This window comes from Chaetodon trifascialis, chromosome 6 (assembly GCF_039877785.1).
Source record: "Chaetodon trifascialis isolate fChaTrf1 chromosome 6, fChaTrf1.hap1, whole genome shotgun sequence".
Taxonomy (NCBI): domain Eukaryota; kingdom Metazoa; phylum Chordata; class Actinopteri; order Chaetodontiformes; family Chaetodontidae; genus Chaetodon; species Chaetodon trifascialis.
The window spans coordinates 6,945,485-6,960,361 of NC_092061.1; the positions used below are offsets into that span (position 1 = coordinate 6,945,485).

The 14,877-nt window shown below is 42.5% G+C and overlaps 2 protein-coding genes across 2 annotated transcripts; one reads left to right on the plus strand and one right to left on the minus strand.

Moving 5' to 3' along the window:
- Nucleotides 1-6,329: 6,329 nt before the first annotated feature.
- On the minus strand, nucleotides 6,330-9,435 carry LOC139332883 (E3 ubiquitin-protein ligase NEURL3). The gene is made up of 4 exons (XM_070965049.1): nucleotides 9,285-9,435; nucleotides 7,458-7,970; nucleotides 7,151-7,294; nucleotides 6,330-6,979 (listed from the first exon to the last, which is right to left on the minus strand). Exons 1-4 carry the CDS (start codon nucleotides 9,313-9,315, stop codon nucleotides 6,804-6,806), a joined length of 864 nt encoding a protein of 287 aa, XP_070821150.1. The 5' UTR covers nucleotides 9,316-9,435; the 3' UTR covers nucleotides 6,330-6,803.
- A 2,672-nt stretch (nucleotides 9,436-12,107) lies between these two features.
- nkx6.3 (NK6 homeobox 3) lies at nucleotides 12,108-13,999 on the plus strand. Its single transcript, XM_070965310.1, has 3 exons — nucleotides 12,108-12,649; nucleotides 13,199-13,368; nucleotides 13,769-13,999. The coding sequence occupies exons 1-3, from the start codon at nucleotides 12,235-12,237 to the stop codon at nucleotides 13,997-13,999; spliced, it is 816 nt and encodes a 271-aa protein (XP_070821411.1). The 5' UTR covers nucleotides 12,108-12,234.
- Nucleotides 14,000-14,877: the final 878 nt, after the last annotated feature.

Here is a 14,877-nt window from a genome sequence, read left to right on the forward strand (position 1 = left end):
AGCTCACTTACACAGTGCACAGTCATGAGATAAGCTGTATCACACTGCCCCTTAGTGGAGAACTGTGCGGAGATCGTACTTCACCATGAACACAGACAGATGTCGCCAGAATCACAAACATGCCACCGTCAATCTGTAGAGATAGTTTCAAGGCTCAGAGTCTCATACAACACTAAAGCAAAATATGATTTCTTCCCTACATTTAGATATTTAGGGTTAACATATACATAAGAAGAAGCCATCCTTTATTAGTCATACACACAACATGCAGAGTTAGGGAGGGAAACTGCACACGCCTTGCTTCTGTGAAATTCTTCTCAGCATTTGACCCATCCTTAGTCAGTCCTTCCTCCATGGCAGACCAGGAGCGGTGGGCTGCCAGCCGACCGGCGCCCGGGGACCCAGTTTCTTTTGTCACCATTGGTCAGGTGGTGATCTTTTTGCGTGTTTTTAGTGGGGGTATTCTTATGGAGGATACTCCAGGTGAACGCGGGGAGAACATGCAAACTCCACACAGAAAGGCCCCTTTCCTCGAGCAGCAGGCACTGAAGGCATGGTGGAGGACACGCCCACAGCGGGAATCGAACCAGGACCTTCTAGCTGTGAGGCGACAGTGTTTCCACCATAATTAGTACAAGTTAAAAAATATGTAATATTATACATATCAGTGTAATGCATTGTTGTAGTAGCCGAAAGGCAATGAATGTGAAATATCAGGCCAATAAATGATAAGAACGAGGATAAAGAGCCTGAAGCACGTACAGGAAACGATCAGTTAACAGAGCATGAAGTTGCACAGACATCTGTCGTGGCTGATGCCAAATATGTTATCAGTTTGATGTGCTGTTTCTCATGCATCATATGCTGGATGTTACTGGATTGCATATTCTCATTTTGTATGTATGATTAAATCTGCAAAACAATCTGCACGTGTCAGACACAAGCTGAGATCTCTCAGTGTCCTTTAACCCACGTGGAGCAAGTCAACAGACGACAAACAGACTGTTGACACATGAAGCTCTTTCAATTTTGGATAGGGAAAATGTGAATAAGTGACAAACACATTTGGTGCTGATGGTGCTGATTTCTTGCACCATCAGTCGCGTTTAATCATCAGTATCACACCCCTTGCCTGTACTTTGGTTTATCTTAACCTGCTTTGTGAATCATTTACTTTGCGAAAATAATAAACTTGATTTTTCATTCTACAGCTATGGAAAAAGTTCTAGATGTACATTATTACATCTAATGTACAAATGTAATAATGACATTAGCGAATTTTTGCACTTTGACATTTGCACTTTGACATTTGAAAAATCTTTTAAAGACATGCAAAATATGCATAAATAATAATAACCACTGTGTTGATGTTAAATCAGGGGACAGCAGTTTGTTGATTGATTAACTTGTATTTTAATCTGTGTTAAGGCTCCTGGCACAACATGAGCTTCAGGGTTCAGTTTCATCAGTGCTGTCTGCAGAGTGAACATGGATCCAGGATTCCCATCATGTGCTGCTGTTGAATACCTTTTCAGAGTTACAAATCATTCTTTGCAGCATGTTTTCATCTTCAAAATCTACCAATAACATGCTCTTATTTTGAAATGGACGGTTCATTCACAACCTCGTTAAGAGAAGTTTTCGGGGTTGCGGGGGGCTGGAGCCTATCCCAGCTACAATGGGGGAGAGGCGGGGTACACCCTGAACCGGTCGCCAGCCGATTGCAGGGCCACATGTAAGGACAAACACACATTCACACTCACACCTACGGACAATTTAGAGTCATCAATTAACCTAATGAGCATGTTTTTGGTCTGTGGGAGGAAGCCGGAGAGCCCGGAGAGAACCCACGCATGCACGGGAAGAACATGCAAACTTCACACAGAAAGGCCCCGCCTGACTCGGGGATCGAACCGGCAACCTTCTTGCTGTGAGGCACCCGCACTACCTGCTGCGCCACCGTGCAGCCCGTTAAGAGAAGTTGACAAAATAATTTCTATTCAAGGTCCACTTCCTCCAAACAAGTGAGTAAGTGAACCTGACAACTGCATATGTCACAGAAAATCTACCCGTAGCTGCTCGCTTCTTGAGTGCCACATGCAAAGTGCCCACAGTGGGATTGTTTTCTCTTTGACATTCAGTGCTGCCAGTTGACAGTGATATTGATCTGGTGGAATTTCTTCCACCCGCAGAGGCATGTTTTTCTTTCTTGTGAAAGGCTTCCTTAACTTGAGGGCATTACTTGAGTACAAACTGTAATCATTTTGTTATATACTTTTTTGGGTTTTGATAATAGAAGTGAAATATAAGGCCAATGAATTGGAAGAACATGAAAAATGAGCCTGTACCACATACAGTACAGGAATTAACTACTTCAATTAACTTCTTTACCAGAGTTCAGTATGTGCGCAGACATGTGTCGTGGCTCTCAGCAGTTGGCTAATGCCAAACATGTTATCAGTTTGATGCTATTGCTATTGTTTCTCATGAGCCATATGCTGGATGTTATTGAACTGCACGATTGCAAACAATCTGCACGTGTCAGACAGAAGCTGAGATCCAACATCAGCGTCCTCTAACCCATGTGCAGCAAATCAACAGATCACAAACAAACATTCAGTGGGTGCACAAACACTGGTGGGTCAGGTATTCAGGTCATGCAGCTTCATGCCAACGCTCACAAATCTGCACTCAAATAATATTTTGAGATACTTGTACTTTAATTTTAACTACTTTCTACTTCTACTCCACAACATTTCAGAGGGAAATATTGTAGCTTGTAACTTCACAGCATTAATTTGATGACTTTAGTTACTTTTCAGATGGAGATTTTAGAAATCTATGAGCGTATTAAATACAATGCGTTGGTATACTGTAAAAACCCAAATTATAAAAAAAATGAATACAATTATGTTTATTGCAGACAGATGAAACATTAAAATGCATCTTACATACAAGAGAATCAATAATAATCTAATAATCTGTAACATGTAATGATATAACAATTAAAGAGCCCATTTTAGCTGCACAGTGAGTACTTTTATACTTTAAGTACATTTTCTTGATTACTCTTAAATACTTTTTACGTTTTTGTAGTGACAGTATTTTTACTTAAGTGCTCTACAGATAAGCAGTAATATAAAGGTGTGGAATATTTGTCATTCTTAATTTTTCTCTTTGATGTGTATTATTTTATAATTCGCCGGAGTACACGTGTTTTCAGGGAATTTCAGTCAGCGTTTTCACAGTTCATGAAGGAGACAGCTGAAGTTGTAGTTTCACCACCTGATGAATCATCTGGTTCAACAGCGGGAATCGACGAGGAAGACGAGCTGTGTGCAGAGGGACGGTGTGAGGAAGGCGACAGCAGCAGTGACTGCTGAACAGTAGCTTCATCGGTGGGATCCAGTGGCTTTGTTCTGCATATTGGATTTGACTGTCTGCAGTAAAGCATGATGTGTGTATGGTGATGTATGTTAGTCAATGAGAGGAAGGAAGGAGCCCCTACCTACACACACACACACACACACACACACACACACACACACACACACACACACGCACGCACACACACACACACACACACACACACACACATGTTGTGTTTTTATCATAGCCTTACATTAATTTCCTGGAGCCTTACCCTAACCATAACCCTAACCCTAACCCTGTGCCTAACCTAACCTTACCTAACCCATAACCCTATCCTCAGTCTTCAACCTAAAATTTAATGATTTACATTAAGGGGACCTGCATTTTTCCCACAATGTGACTGTGTAAACAGATTTTTGTCCCCACAACGATAAATACCAGGTCACACACACACACACACACACACACACACACACACACACACAAACCAGAGTTTGTGCATATTACATGTGGTCAGGTGGTTCGTACTGGGGGAAGGTTGATGTATGTGGAGGGTTTTTTCTGATCGCTTTTTTTCCTTTTCAACAGTTGGAGAAACACAGTGCGAACACCACACTTCCCCATTCCACCAGACGAGCTCCCCAGCTCTAACCCATTTGTGCAAACTTTTTGACGAGGACATTTTTGTGGTCATTGCTCACCAGACAAACTTGTGTCAGCTCATTGGATGCAGCACCAGCACTAATGCCTCTGTAATGAGGGCATTCGTTGGAATGAAGCTGATCGTGGGTAATGTGAAAATGCCTGCAGTGGAAAGCTACCGAGCGACAGATCGAAGACGTGACAAAGGAGAAGATGTCATGCCACATGTGTGGCACAAATGTTTATCCAGCAGGCTCCACTTTCCAGATAACAAGAACTCCAGTGACGATTGCCTGCTGAAAATAAGTGCTCGATCATGTGAGGAGCAAGTGTATGAAAACTGACAGTGAGAACCAATTCTCGACGGATGAGAGGATGGTTCCTTACAAAGGCAGGAAAGCTGGAATTCAGCTGCAACAAACCCAAACTGGGGGTTTGAGATCTTTATGGAGCTGTTGAGTCTGGCTGTGTGTATGACCTCATGGTTAACAAAGGGAAGTCTGCATTTGATGATGCTGCTCAAACTGAGTTTGGAAGAGGTGCAAATGCTGTTTTGCAGCTGTGCAGCTTTGACAATTTCTTCCACATCATCATCATCTAAAAGAGTTTATGAGCCTCAGACGTTTGGGTACCATTCAAAAAAAAAAAAAACACTTGATGGGTTGTAGATTGGAGAAATCGAGACCTGCAACAAACAGGCAGACGCAGCTTTCACTTTATAGACAACAATGCAAAGCTTGCTGGTCAAATGGACGAACAGCAAAATGGTCACCTGGAGGAACTCCAGAGCTTCTGTCAGCCCTGCTGAACAAGTGAGACGCTACTCTCAAGAGGACAAGAGGAGGATAAGTGTGCCATGCTCAAATATGGCCCAGACCTGCGTATGCTCTGCACTACACCACTGGCCATGTCCTCAGGTTGAGTCTGAGCTCAGCACTCACACAGAGGAGTGGATTTGGCTGGTATGATGATTGCCCTGGATCACATTCCAGCAAGTCCCACCGGTGGTACGGTGTAGATTTTGGCAGACAGCTGACAGTGCTGTCAATAACACACATCTTCTCCAACAGGGTGGTGCAGCAGCACTGGGACAAAAACACCAGTGTCAGGACAACTTTAGGTTGGATGCTGCCAAAGGACTCATCTACCCTGAAAAGCAGAAAGGAAATGAAGACAAAACACAGCCAAGAGTAATCAAACAGCCAAAGGTTCCCAGGCCTGTGGCTGATATGAGATATGAAGGGACTGAGCGCTTCCTTATCCTGTCAGCGAAAGGCTGAAGCATGATGTGTCAGGATGACCTCCATCATGAGTCAAAAGTGCAAAGTGAGGCTTTGCAGTGTCACTGGTCAAAATGCTCGCAACTGTTTCCTCAGCTTCCATGGCTGATAGGAGACTGCTAATGTAGGAGCAACACCGGGAAGACAATAGTATAAAAACAGGAAAAACATAGCAGTTAATTCAGTTTCCAAAATACTTGTGTTTATAGTAGCTGAAATGCAATGCGTGTGAAGTATCAGGCTAATAATAAAAATGAGAAGAATGAGCACATCCAGGAAATGAACCAATTTATCCAGTTAATAGGTTATGAATGTGCACAGATATCTGTCGTGGCTGATGTCAATCACGTTATCAGTTTGATCTGCTGTTGATTGTCATACATCATATGCTGGATCTTACTGGATTACATATTCTCATCATAAAGCACGAAGATTGCTGTTATATAAAAGACAAAACCTGTGTCCTCATTTGAGATTTTTTTTCTCCAATTCCATGATGAAGATTAAATTTGCAAAACAAACTGCACCTGTGAGACAGAAGCTGAGATCCCGCGTCAGACTACATGACCCATATGAAGCTCTTGTGAATAAGTGCACATTCGGTGCTGATGACGCTGACCTCTTGCACCATCACCCACATTTCATCATCATTATCAAACTGTATCGCATCAAACACCTTGTCTGTACTTTGGTTTATCATAACCTGCTGTGTGAAATGTGCTCTGCTGCAATTAAGTTGATTTTTATGGTCATTTTACAACTATGGAAAGAGTCCGACTCGTAAACAAGTAAAAACAAAACTGATTGATGCACTTTAACATAATACACTGTGTACAAAAACAACAACAACCACTGTATTCAAGTAGTTTTGTTGATTAATCTTTCCATAGGCTTCAGGTTTAGATTCATCAATAGTCTGTCTGCAGTGTGCGCATGGATCTCTACCTCTGTTTGCCAAGATCCAGGATTTCTGCCATGTGCTGGTGTTGTTTTAATTTGTATCACATGAACACACAAAATAAGAAGAAGAGAATATCATTATAAATACAATCAAATTTATTTCCTTTTTTACATTTATATTTTCACAATCAAATGATATAAAACATCATTTTCAGAGAACAAAAACAACTTTATAAAAACAATAGATTGATTTGCCCACAGAGGTAAAATATACTGTACAGCATGAACATTTAAATTACATTTTAAATGATCAGTCAGTGCCATCGATTGTCTTCACCAAAAAGCCCCTTACGTTAATCCTTATCCAACAGCCACATTGAAAATTCTGTTTCCTAAAGTGTCACACATTCTTTTACGCTATCAGAGCTCAGTATTTTCACACCAGCATCTCAGTATTTCTTATCTTGCATGTGCTTGTGCAACATTTTTCATATTAAGGAGGAGGCAGTTGAATAACATGTCACAGTCAGTCAGGGACACAGATGGCAAACGTCCCAGGCCACCACCAGGGCACGCTGAGCCGGTGCCAGCCATCGTGTTTTCTTACAGTCACTCAGTAGCTCCATCCACTGATGGAGCACTGATGTCCAGTCGACACAGCGGGCACTTCCCAAATAGCTGGACCACTTTGGGGGTGCAGTGGCTACACAGACGGTGGCCACAAGGCAGGAGGGTCCTGGCTTCTCTGCTCATGCACACCACGCAGTCCGGTGCAACGCTGTTATCTACGATCAAAACCGGGAAATCACAATTACAAGACTGACATGGTGTGTTTTAACTCAACACAGGCACTCCTTCACCTGATTTCACCAATAACGCCCTCCTCCTCCTCTCTGACTAAAAATGTGCAATACACTGAAATCAGATATCACTTTACTAGCAGGATCCTATCTCACCTTCTTCCATGGAAAGCGATGACGTGGACTCATCACTGTCTCCATCAGGAGTCAAACTGTAGAGGTTCTCATCATCAGGTGAGGTGAGGCGTTCGGGTGCAGGACAGGACTGTCTGGTGCGAAAAACCCCTCTTTTCTCTGAGCCTGCAGCAAAGAGCGGAGGTGTTAATTCTTCCTTTTATTACATTCAGCTCAAACAATTACTTGGCATTGTCAGCGCATGTGAAAAATCCTGCTCACAAATTAGAACGAGGAAAACAGACAGTATAGCAAACAACACATCATAGTTATTTACATGTAAACTGACCCAATAGGTAAATGGAGCGTGTCTGTCCGTAGATGTCTATCATGGCCCACAGCGGCTGGCTCAGATCCACTCCTGCATATATCTTTCTCGGCCCAGTGTTGCTGCTTGTGATGTATATGGAGCCTCCACAAGAAACCCAGAACTCCAGCTGCGAGCCAGCTTGGCAGTAGGTTTCGTGCACAGGAGAGGCCCAGTACCCAGGTCTTTCAGTGAGGTTGGGGATGGCCATGACGGGCAGAGGCAGAGATTTTGATGAAGGTGGCACATTGGTGAAGCCCACGCGCAGAGCTCCATGCCAGAGATACGTATCTTTCTTCACCCTCAGACAAATCCTCTCATTGATCTTCACTGGGCGGCTGCTGAACACCAGGCCATTCTTGAAGGTGACCCCCTTCCTCTCTGCGAGTCGGTAGCCCTGGCTGAGGCAGACCTTGTCTCCCACAGCCTGAGGGTGGAAGGTCAGAGGACCGAGGCAGAACGGGCCACACCTGTGTGGCTTCTCTGACTCAGTAACTGCAGAAAACAAAATCACAGTTTAGGATCTTGATGTGCAAGCCATGTTCGCATGCAGTAAATTCTTTTTCAGTCCGAACACGTGGATTACATCTGTACAATAATGTGCACAAAGCTTTGCCACGATTACCTGAATGCAATGGAGTAAACAGAAAACTTTTTGCGTGGATTGTGTTGAATTTCAGACAATAAGAAGTGAATAATAACGTGGAGATTTTCTCGTTAATTCTGATATGAAATCATCCATCCATCCATTTTCTGGAGCCTATCCCAGCTGTCAACGGGCGAGAGGCGGGGTACACCCTGGACCCGTCGCCAGTCGATTGCAGGGCAGATATGAAATCATAGATAACCAATTCCAATGAACTCAAGCTGTTGTGAATAAGTGACAAATCGTGACCCTATTTCTTGATCCACAAGGTCACATTATGACCATATCAAACAGATGCTAGTCAATCATTTGTTTAATACAGCATTATAGTTGTGCTTTATATAAGGTTGAGTTGTAAACAAGTCATACTGAAAGTAGCAAACACTTGCGCTTTTGATGACCAGGTGAAGGTGTACTGGTGCAGGAGATGATGAATTCAAGTGAACACTGTCCATTCATGAAATTAGCTGATTTTTCATTGCAGTGAATGACAATCCACTTGTCGGCCTTTGAGCACAAAAAATGTATCCTGCAGGTGTGACTCACACACGTGTCACTATACCATAAGCAAAGCATCTTCTACTCAGTCACAAGCTGAGATTTCCAGTAAACCACAAACTTCCCCTTAACTCTCCTTTATCATACATTTATGACTCCAAGTGCTCTTACTTGTTTAAAGTCTCCCGCTTCCCCTTCTTCACTAATCATGTTTTACAGCACTCATAAATGATAAGAGCATGAACAACAACACGCTTCCATTTCATATATTCCACTTGAAGCAACAATGATCAGTCTTAATGGACAGATACGTGGTTTTCTGTAGCGCTTCAAAAAAAGGAGGGAAAATGAGGATGTTTTCATGATGCTTAGAATAAAAAACTGAAAGAGCTATTTTAAGACCAAAGTAATTTTCCTTAGTCAGGAGAAATATCTGTTTTGTCAACATTAAAAAAGAACATTAAAAATTTTAAAACATTAAAAAATCAACTTAAATGCACTATGTTATTGCTAAACTAAATGCGAGTATTTAGTTTAGCAATAACATCAGAACTGATTCTTTCTGTTAACAAATCACAAATGGTGATGAGCAGAGGACCTACTCGGTATTTAGAGCAGTGTTGTAAATTGCATATCCAGTAAAAGAGTAACAATAAATATCTCACCAGAGTCTGTGCGGCTGCTCTCCTTCGCCATGCTGAAGACGCAGACAGCTGCTTTCTTCGTGTCTTGAGGCAAGATGTGCTCACGTCTGGATCTTGGCTCAGTTGTCGTGAAGGAGGAGAGCTGGCTGTCTTTAAAACAGTGAGCACATGTGCCTTGAAAACACAAACATTTCCTACATCACATGGAGAGTGAAAGGGGAGGGACCCGAGGGAGGAACCACAGCTTGGAAATTCACCCAAAGCTGACGCCAGGTAGGGCACAGTGCCAACATTGTTTTAGTGCAAATCCATGTGACTTCTTTGAAATCAGTGACTGTCAGAGCAGCAATAAAACCTCGTGAGGTCTTAGATTAGAAAAGAATCACTCTCGTTTCTTGTCAGCGCCTTGTGATTGTTCTTTGCTGACAGACAAAGATCATCCAAACACATGTTTTGCACATTTCTGCTCACAAAATAAAATTGATTGAAAGAAATACTATACAGCCAACTGACATAAAGGAAATGCACAGCTCGCTGGTCTTTCTCACAACTTTACTCTACTTATAATTCATGATGTGCTGCCTGTATTTGATGTTACACAGACAGCTTCAGCCTCTGCCTGAAAATAACCTTTTAAAGTCACTGACTTGCAGGTATCACTTCACTGCACTTGTGTTTACTGTAAAACAGAATGCATCTTTTCCCCTCCTGAGATCTTAATAATGACTCTGCGTGCACAGTGGGCAGACTTAATTCATCAAAGCTGAAGTGAATCTAGTATTTGAATGTCCTGAGCATTTCCCCATTTTATCACAGCTCAATAAGTTATTTAGGACGTGACCTCCTTTTAGAGAAACTCTGGAAAAGTCACCTGATTCTACACGTCACGGAAAATGCCACCAAAACACTGGATATGACTTCCCTGGCCGGCTCCCTGAACTTACGGGAATTTCACACATACTTATGTGATGACAATAAGTAGAGCTCCATACTTCAAAATCCTCTCAGCTGCCATTGGGTAATCATACACCAGGATCTACAGAGCTTTGTTGCACTCTAAAGAATCACTGCAACACTTGGTCCTAATTGGCCGGCAGTCCGGATCATGTGACAGGATGAATCCTTAACTGGAAAACCCCAAATTACATCAAGACTCTTGGAAAGTTCCTAGCTCTTTTCCTACAGTGAGGAAACCTCAGGCCACTCCTTAAACATATCCCGAGTTGGAAGTGTTTGCATACTTTTACATGTAATGCAAACCTGATGTGAAGAATCTATTTATATACATGACCTGCAGACCGAATGTGTGATTATAGGTTTGCAATCTTTTACGTGTGTTATATCTGCTAGGAAAACTGTAACAATTAGAAAAACTCAATCATTCATCCACTCCAAAAAACAGAACACTAAATCCCATAGTAATAACATTTGTATGATTAAATTTGTATATAAGGTTCATTACTAGGCATCTTAAAACAATTACAACTGTTGAAAACAGCTGAATAAAACCTCAGTGTCTCTCTTTACATGAGGTGCCAGAGGATTTGTGTATCACATTCTTATTTTATTACTACATTATATTAAAATCAATTCAAACATCTATCAATGTGTGATGTGTGTATCAAAGGTGTGCGGTCCTGAAGCAACTTCATACCAGGTTTGTTACAAGGTTTATCGAGCTGTAAAATGAAGGTACTAACCGGCAAAGTGTTGCAACAAATCATGAAACTGAAACCAGAAGTCGCAAATGATGTCGCAAATGTCAACGTTCCCGGAAGCAGTTACACACCATAACTGAGCATACAATTGAATCTTGAATTCTAGATTTTCATTCCAATTTCACTAATTAATTTGTAAATAATTAATATTGTGAAGCCAGAATTGCACAGTTTTTCAATACAGAACCCAACAGTAAATTAATTTGATACATTTATTGCACTCATATCATTCATTCACATTCATGTGCTGCACTGCCACCACATACTGGAACTGGAGGACACAGCAGCATCAATGAAGATAAGATAATCTGTGAATACTGTGTGTCAGGTAACATGATTTTTTTTTCTTTGAATATTCTTTGCATTTTCTGAATATATCATATATAAAGCATGGAGGAGTAAAACACAGTTGGATCACAGTGTCAGATTTCAGTTTCAGTTTCAGTTTATGAGCTGAATTAGATAATGTCTTAACTGATATGAACTGGTGCCTAAACGTACATTCTGTTATCCACATCATGTAAAATATAACTGTTCTTATTTGCTCCAGAGCTAAATTTCTCCAGGATTAGAGCAGGAAGCAGAGTAACCCTTCCTCTTCTTCTTCTCCTCCTCCTCCTCTGTGCACTCCAGGCTCAGCTGCCTCTGCTCCACCACACTTGGTCAGACATGGCAGGCCATCAAAAAATCAACTTGTTCCCACTCCACCTGTTCAAAACACTATTAATCTGCTGCCTTCCAATAAAAGGCTTGGCTTTCAGAGAGGAGCCAATAGGACGGCATTAAGGCTGTGAGACCCAGGCCAATCCCAGGCTGCATTCTAATGTGGCCTAGCTTTATCAAGGTGCCACTCCATTTCCAGATACTGCTTATTTTTGATATCCGAGGAGAGAGGCGGCCGGAGGCATATGTCTTTAGGAGAACGCTAAAATCCAGCTCGCCTGAGACTTCAGATATGGGATTATCACAGACCACGCTGTGGCTGAGAAGAGGTGAAGGGCGAGAGTGAAGAGTTTATCTGCTGCTGCACTGTTTCTGATGTGGTAACAACTTCGGCAAACACCACAGACTTTGTTGAAATTGCTATTGGTGCTCTCAATCATCTGAGTATCTGGGGACGGTGGGTGTGATCCCAGATCCAGACATCGCCTGCTGGGTGAGAGAACTCCTTGTGGGCCCATCAGAGGTCTTTTCCTGCCTGGATCTTATTGGATGTGTTACTGAGAGCTGGAGGCAGAGTTACAGCACTCCCCATGGATCCAAACATCCAGGGGTCTTTCCTGTTCAACAACAGCCTGAACCAGTTCCCCTCGGACCTCAAGGCCCCAGTGTGCCAGTACTCAGTGCCCAACTCTTTCTACAAGCTCAACCCGGGCCTGAACAGCCAGCTGCAGGCAGGGACCCCTCACGGCATCAGCGACATCCTGAGCCGCTCCATGGTGGGGATGGGCTCCACGGGAACCACCACCCTGCTGTCCGGATACTCTACCATGGGGGGTTTCGGCCCCTCCGTCACCAGCACGTCCATGTACTATAACCGAGACTACAACTCCAACCTGGGCGGCTTCTCCAAGCCCGGCGCCGAGTGCCCCATGAAGGGTCGCAGCATGAGCTGCTGGGCGGACAGCGGCTGCGACTGGAGAGGAGGGAGGCAGCAGTGCACCAACAGTGAGTCTAAACACTGCAGACTGGACTCCGCATCCAGACCATCAGCGCATTACAACTTCCCTGTGTCTGTCTCTGAGGACTCGACAATGTCTTCGCTAAAAGAGACACATTCAGTCTAGAGTGATGAGACACAAACAGTATAGTAACTTCAAAGATGCCGACACGTCGAGCAGTTTGTACAAATGAAATGGAGGATTTTAAATGTATGAGTCTATTTGAAAGGCATGTATAAGGGCTGTAATCTAAAATACAAAAACATCCACTAAAATATAATTTTTATATAATATGTGATGATGATGATGCTCATTAAACTGTTTTTATTAATGGCTATATTAAAGTTACCAGATGTGATATGTATTAAAACTAATGAGTAACAAAGTGTTTCTGGTCAGAGGATGAGCAGTTTGATTTATTATGAAACAAACGTTTTTCTGTGCAGAGATAAATATTGTCCCATCTATTTGCATAACCTGAAGCATTTCCGTAGGTGAATCTGATTCCTGAAAATCAAACTTTTCTTGAGTAATTTTTCTCCTTTGGTCTTTTCAGGCAGTGGTCCTCTGGGGGAGATGTCAGGCAGGAAGAAACACACCAGACCAACATTTAGCGGCCATCAGATATTTGCTCTGGAGAAAACATTCGAGCAGACAAAGTACCTTGCCGGGCCTGAAAGAGCGAGACTGGCTTATTCTCTGGGAATGAGTGAATCACAGGTCAAGGTAGAGACTACAACACATTTTCATCAAAGCTACTAAAATGATGCTTTGATATGAGGTGACTGACAGCTCATGCTTGACTTTAAAACTTATCCCTCCATGTTTATGTTGCTTTTTTTTATTTATTTTTTTTTCTGTGCACCTCTTGTACTTCTTAAGGTGACTGATTACTTAAACCTGCAGGAATGGAATGAAACTTGAAATTCTGAATCTGTGCCCTAATTACAAAAGGAGGTCAGAAGAACCGCCAAACGCAGCGGGTTGCATCCATATCTCTCACAAATACTGATCTTACCATCATGCAGAAACAGGGTCAGGGATAGCTTTCATGCTTTTAGACTGTGAACAAGATGAAATCAAGAAATACGAGTTCGCTCCACTAACCGTAAATCCTCCTGTTTAGGTGTGGTTTCAGAACAGACGCACCAAGTGGAGGAAGAAGAGCGCCTCGGAGCCGAGCTCCACGCAGACCAGCCACACGGGGCAGGGCGGGGAGGCCTCGGAGAACGAGGTGGAGGACGAGGAGTACAACAAGCCCCTGGACCCGGACTCTGACGACGACAAGATCCGGCTGCTGCTGCGCAAACACCGCAGGGCTTTCTCCGTCCTGCGTCTCGGGCCGCACCAAGTCTGACACACTTCATGCACGTGGGCGCGCGCGCGCTCACACACACACACACACACACACACACACACACACACACACACACACACGCTTCTCAGCAGACCTGCATGTTGTAATAAAAGTTATTGATTTTGAATACAAAGTTTAATGAATGGGCATTTAGGCATGTTCAGAAAAGGTCACTTATGGTCATCCAGAGCATCAAATGGTCCAATGACAGACGAACAGGCTGTAAAATGAAGCTAAAAGACGTTTACTTTTCTAAGTTACTGTAAGAAAAGATCCCTGGCCTGTTTCATGTTACACTGGTATGTGGGGAGGTTGTGTCGCACACATCATTTTGTAAAAACAGAGAAAATGACTGCATGATGCTATAATTAATACTGATAAATAAAAAGAGAGTAAGCTGAAGTAATTCATGTGTTCTCTTTTTGAACAGTTGAACCTGTTTGTGATTGTTTTTGCACTAATTTGGATTATGACAGCTACAGAAAGTGTGATTCCACATGGAAAATTAACTATGAAACTTTATTCAATAAACAATAAACCCCAAATTCTTGCAAACATTAAATGTAAACACAAAAGCTCATTGTATAAAGCTCACTGTAGAAGATGAATCTGAGAGTAATTTCAGGACAAAATTTTGAGGGGATTTGCTTTTAAATAAAGATTTCACATTGGTGTTTCAGGCGCCTAATGGCACGTTCTGCTGTAATGTATATGGGCTTATGTGCTGAGGAACAACAGACCTACAGGAAGGAAGAAAGTGCATTAAAAGGTTTTTACAATGAAACAAATATGATTTATATTCCTGCAAAATGCTTCAGTTGAGTGTTGACTTGAAGTCGACAGCTTTGTTTTTCATTGTTGCATCCTTCCAGGTGGAC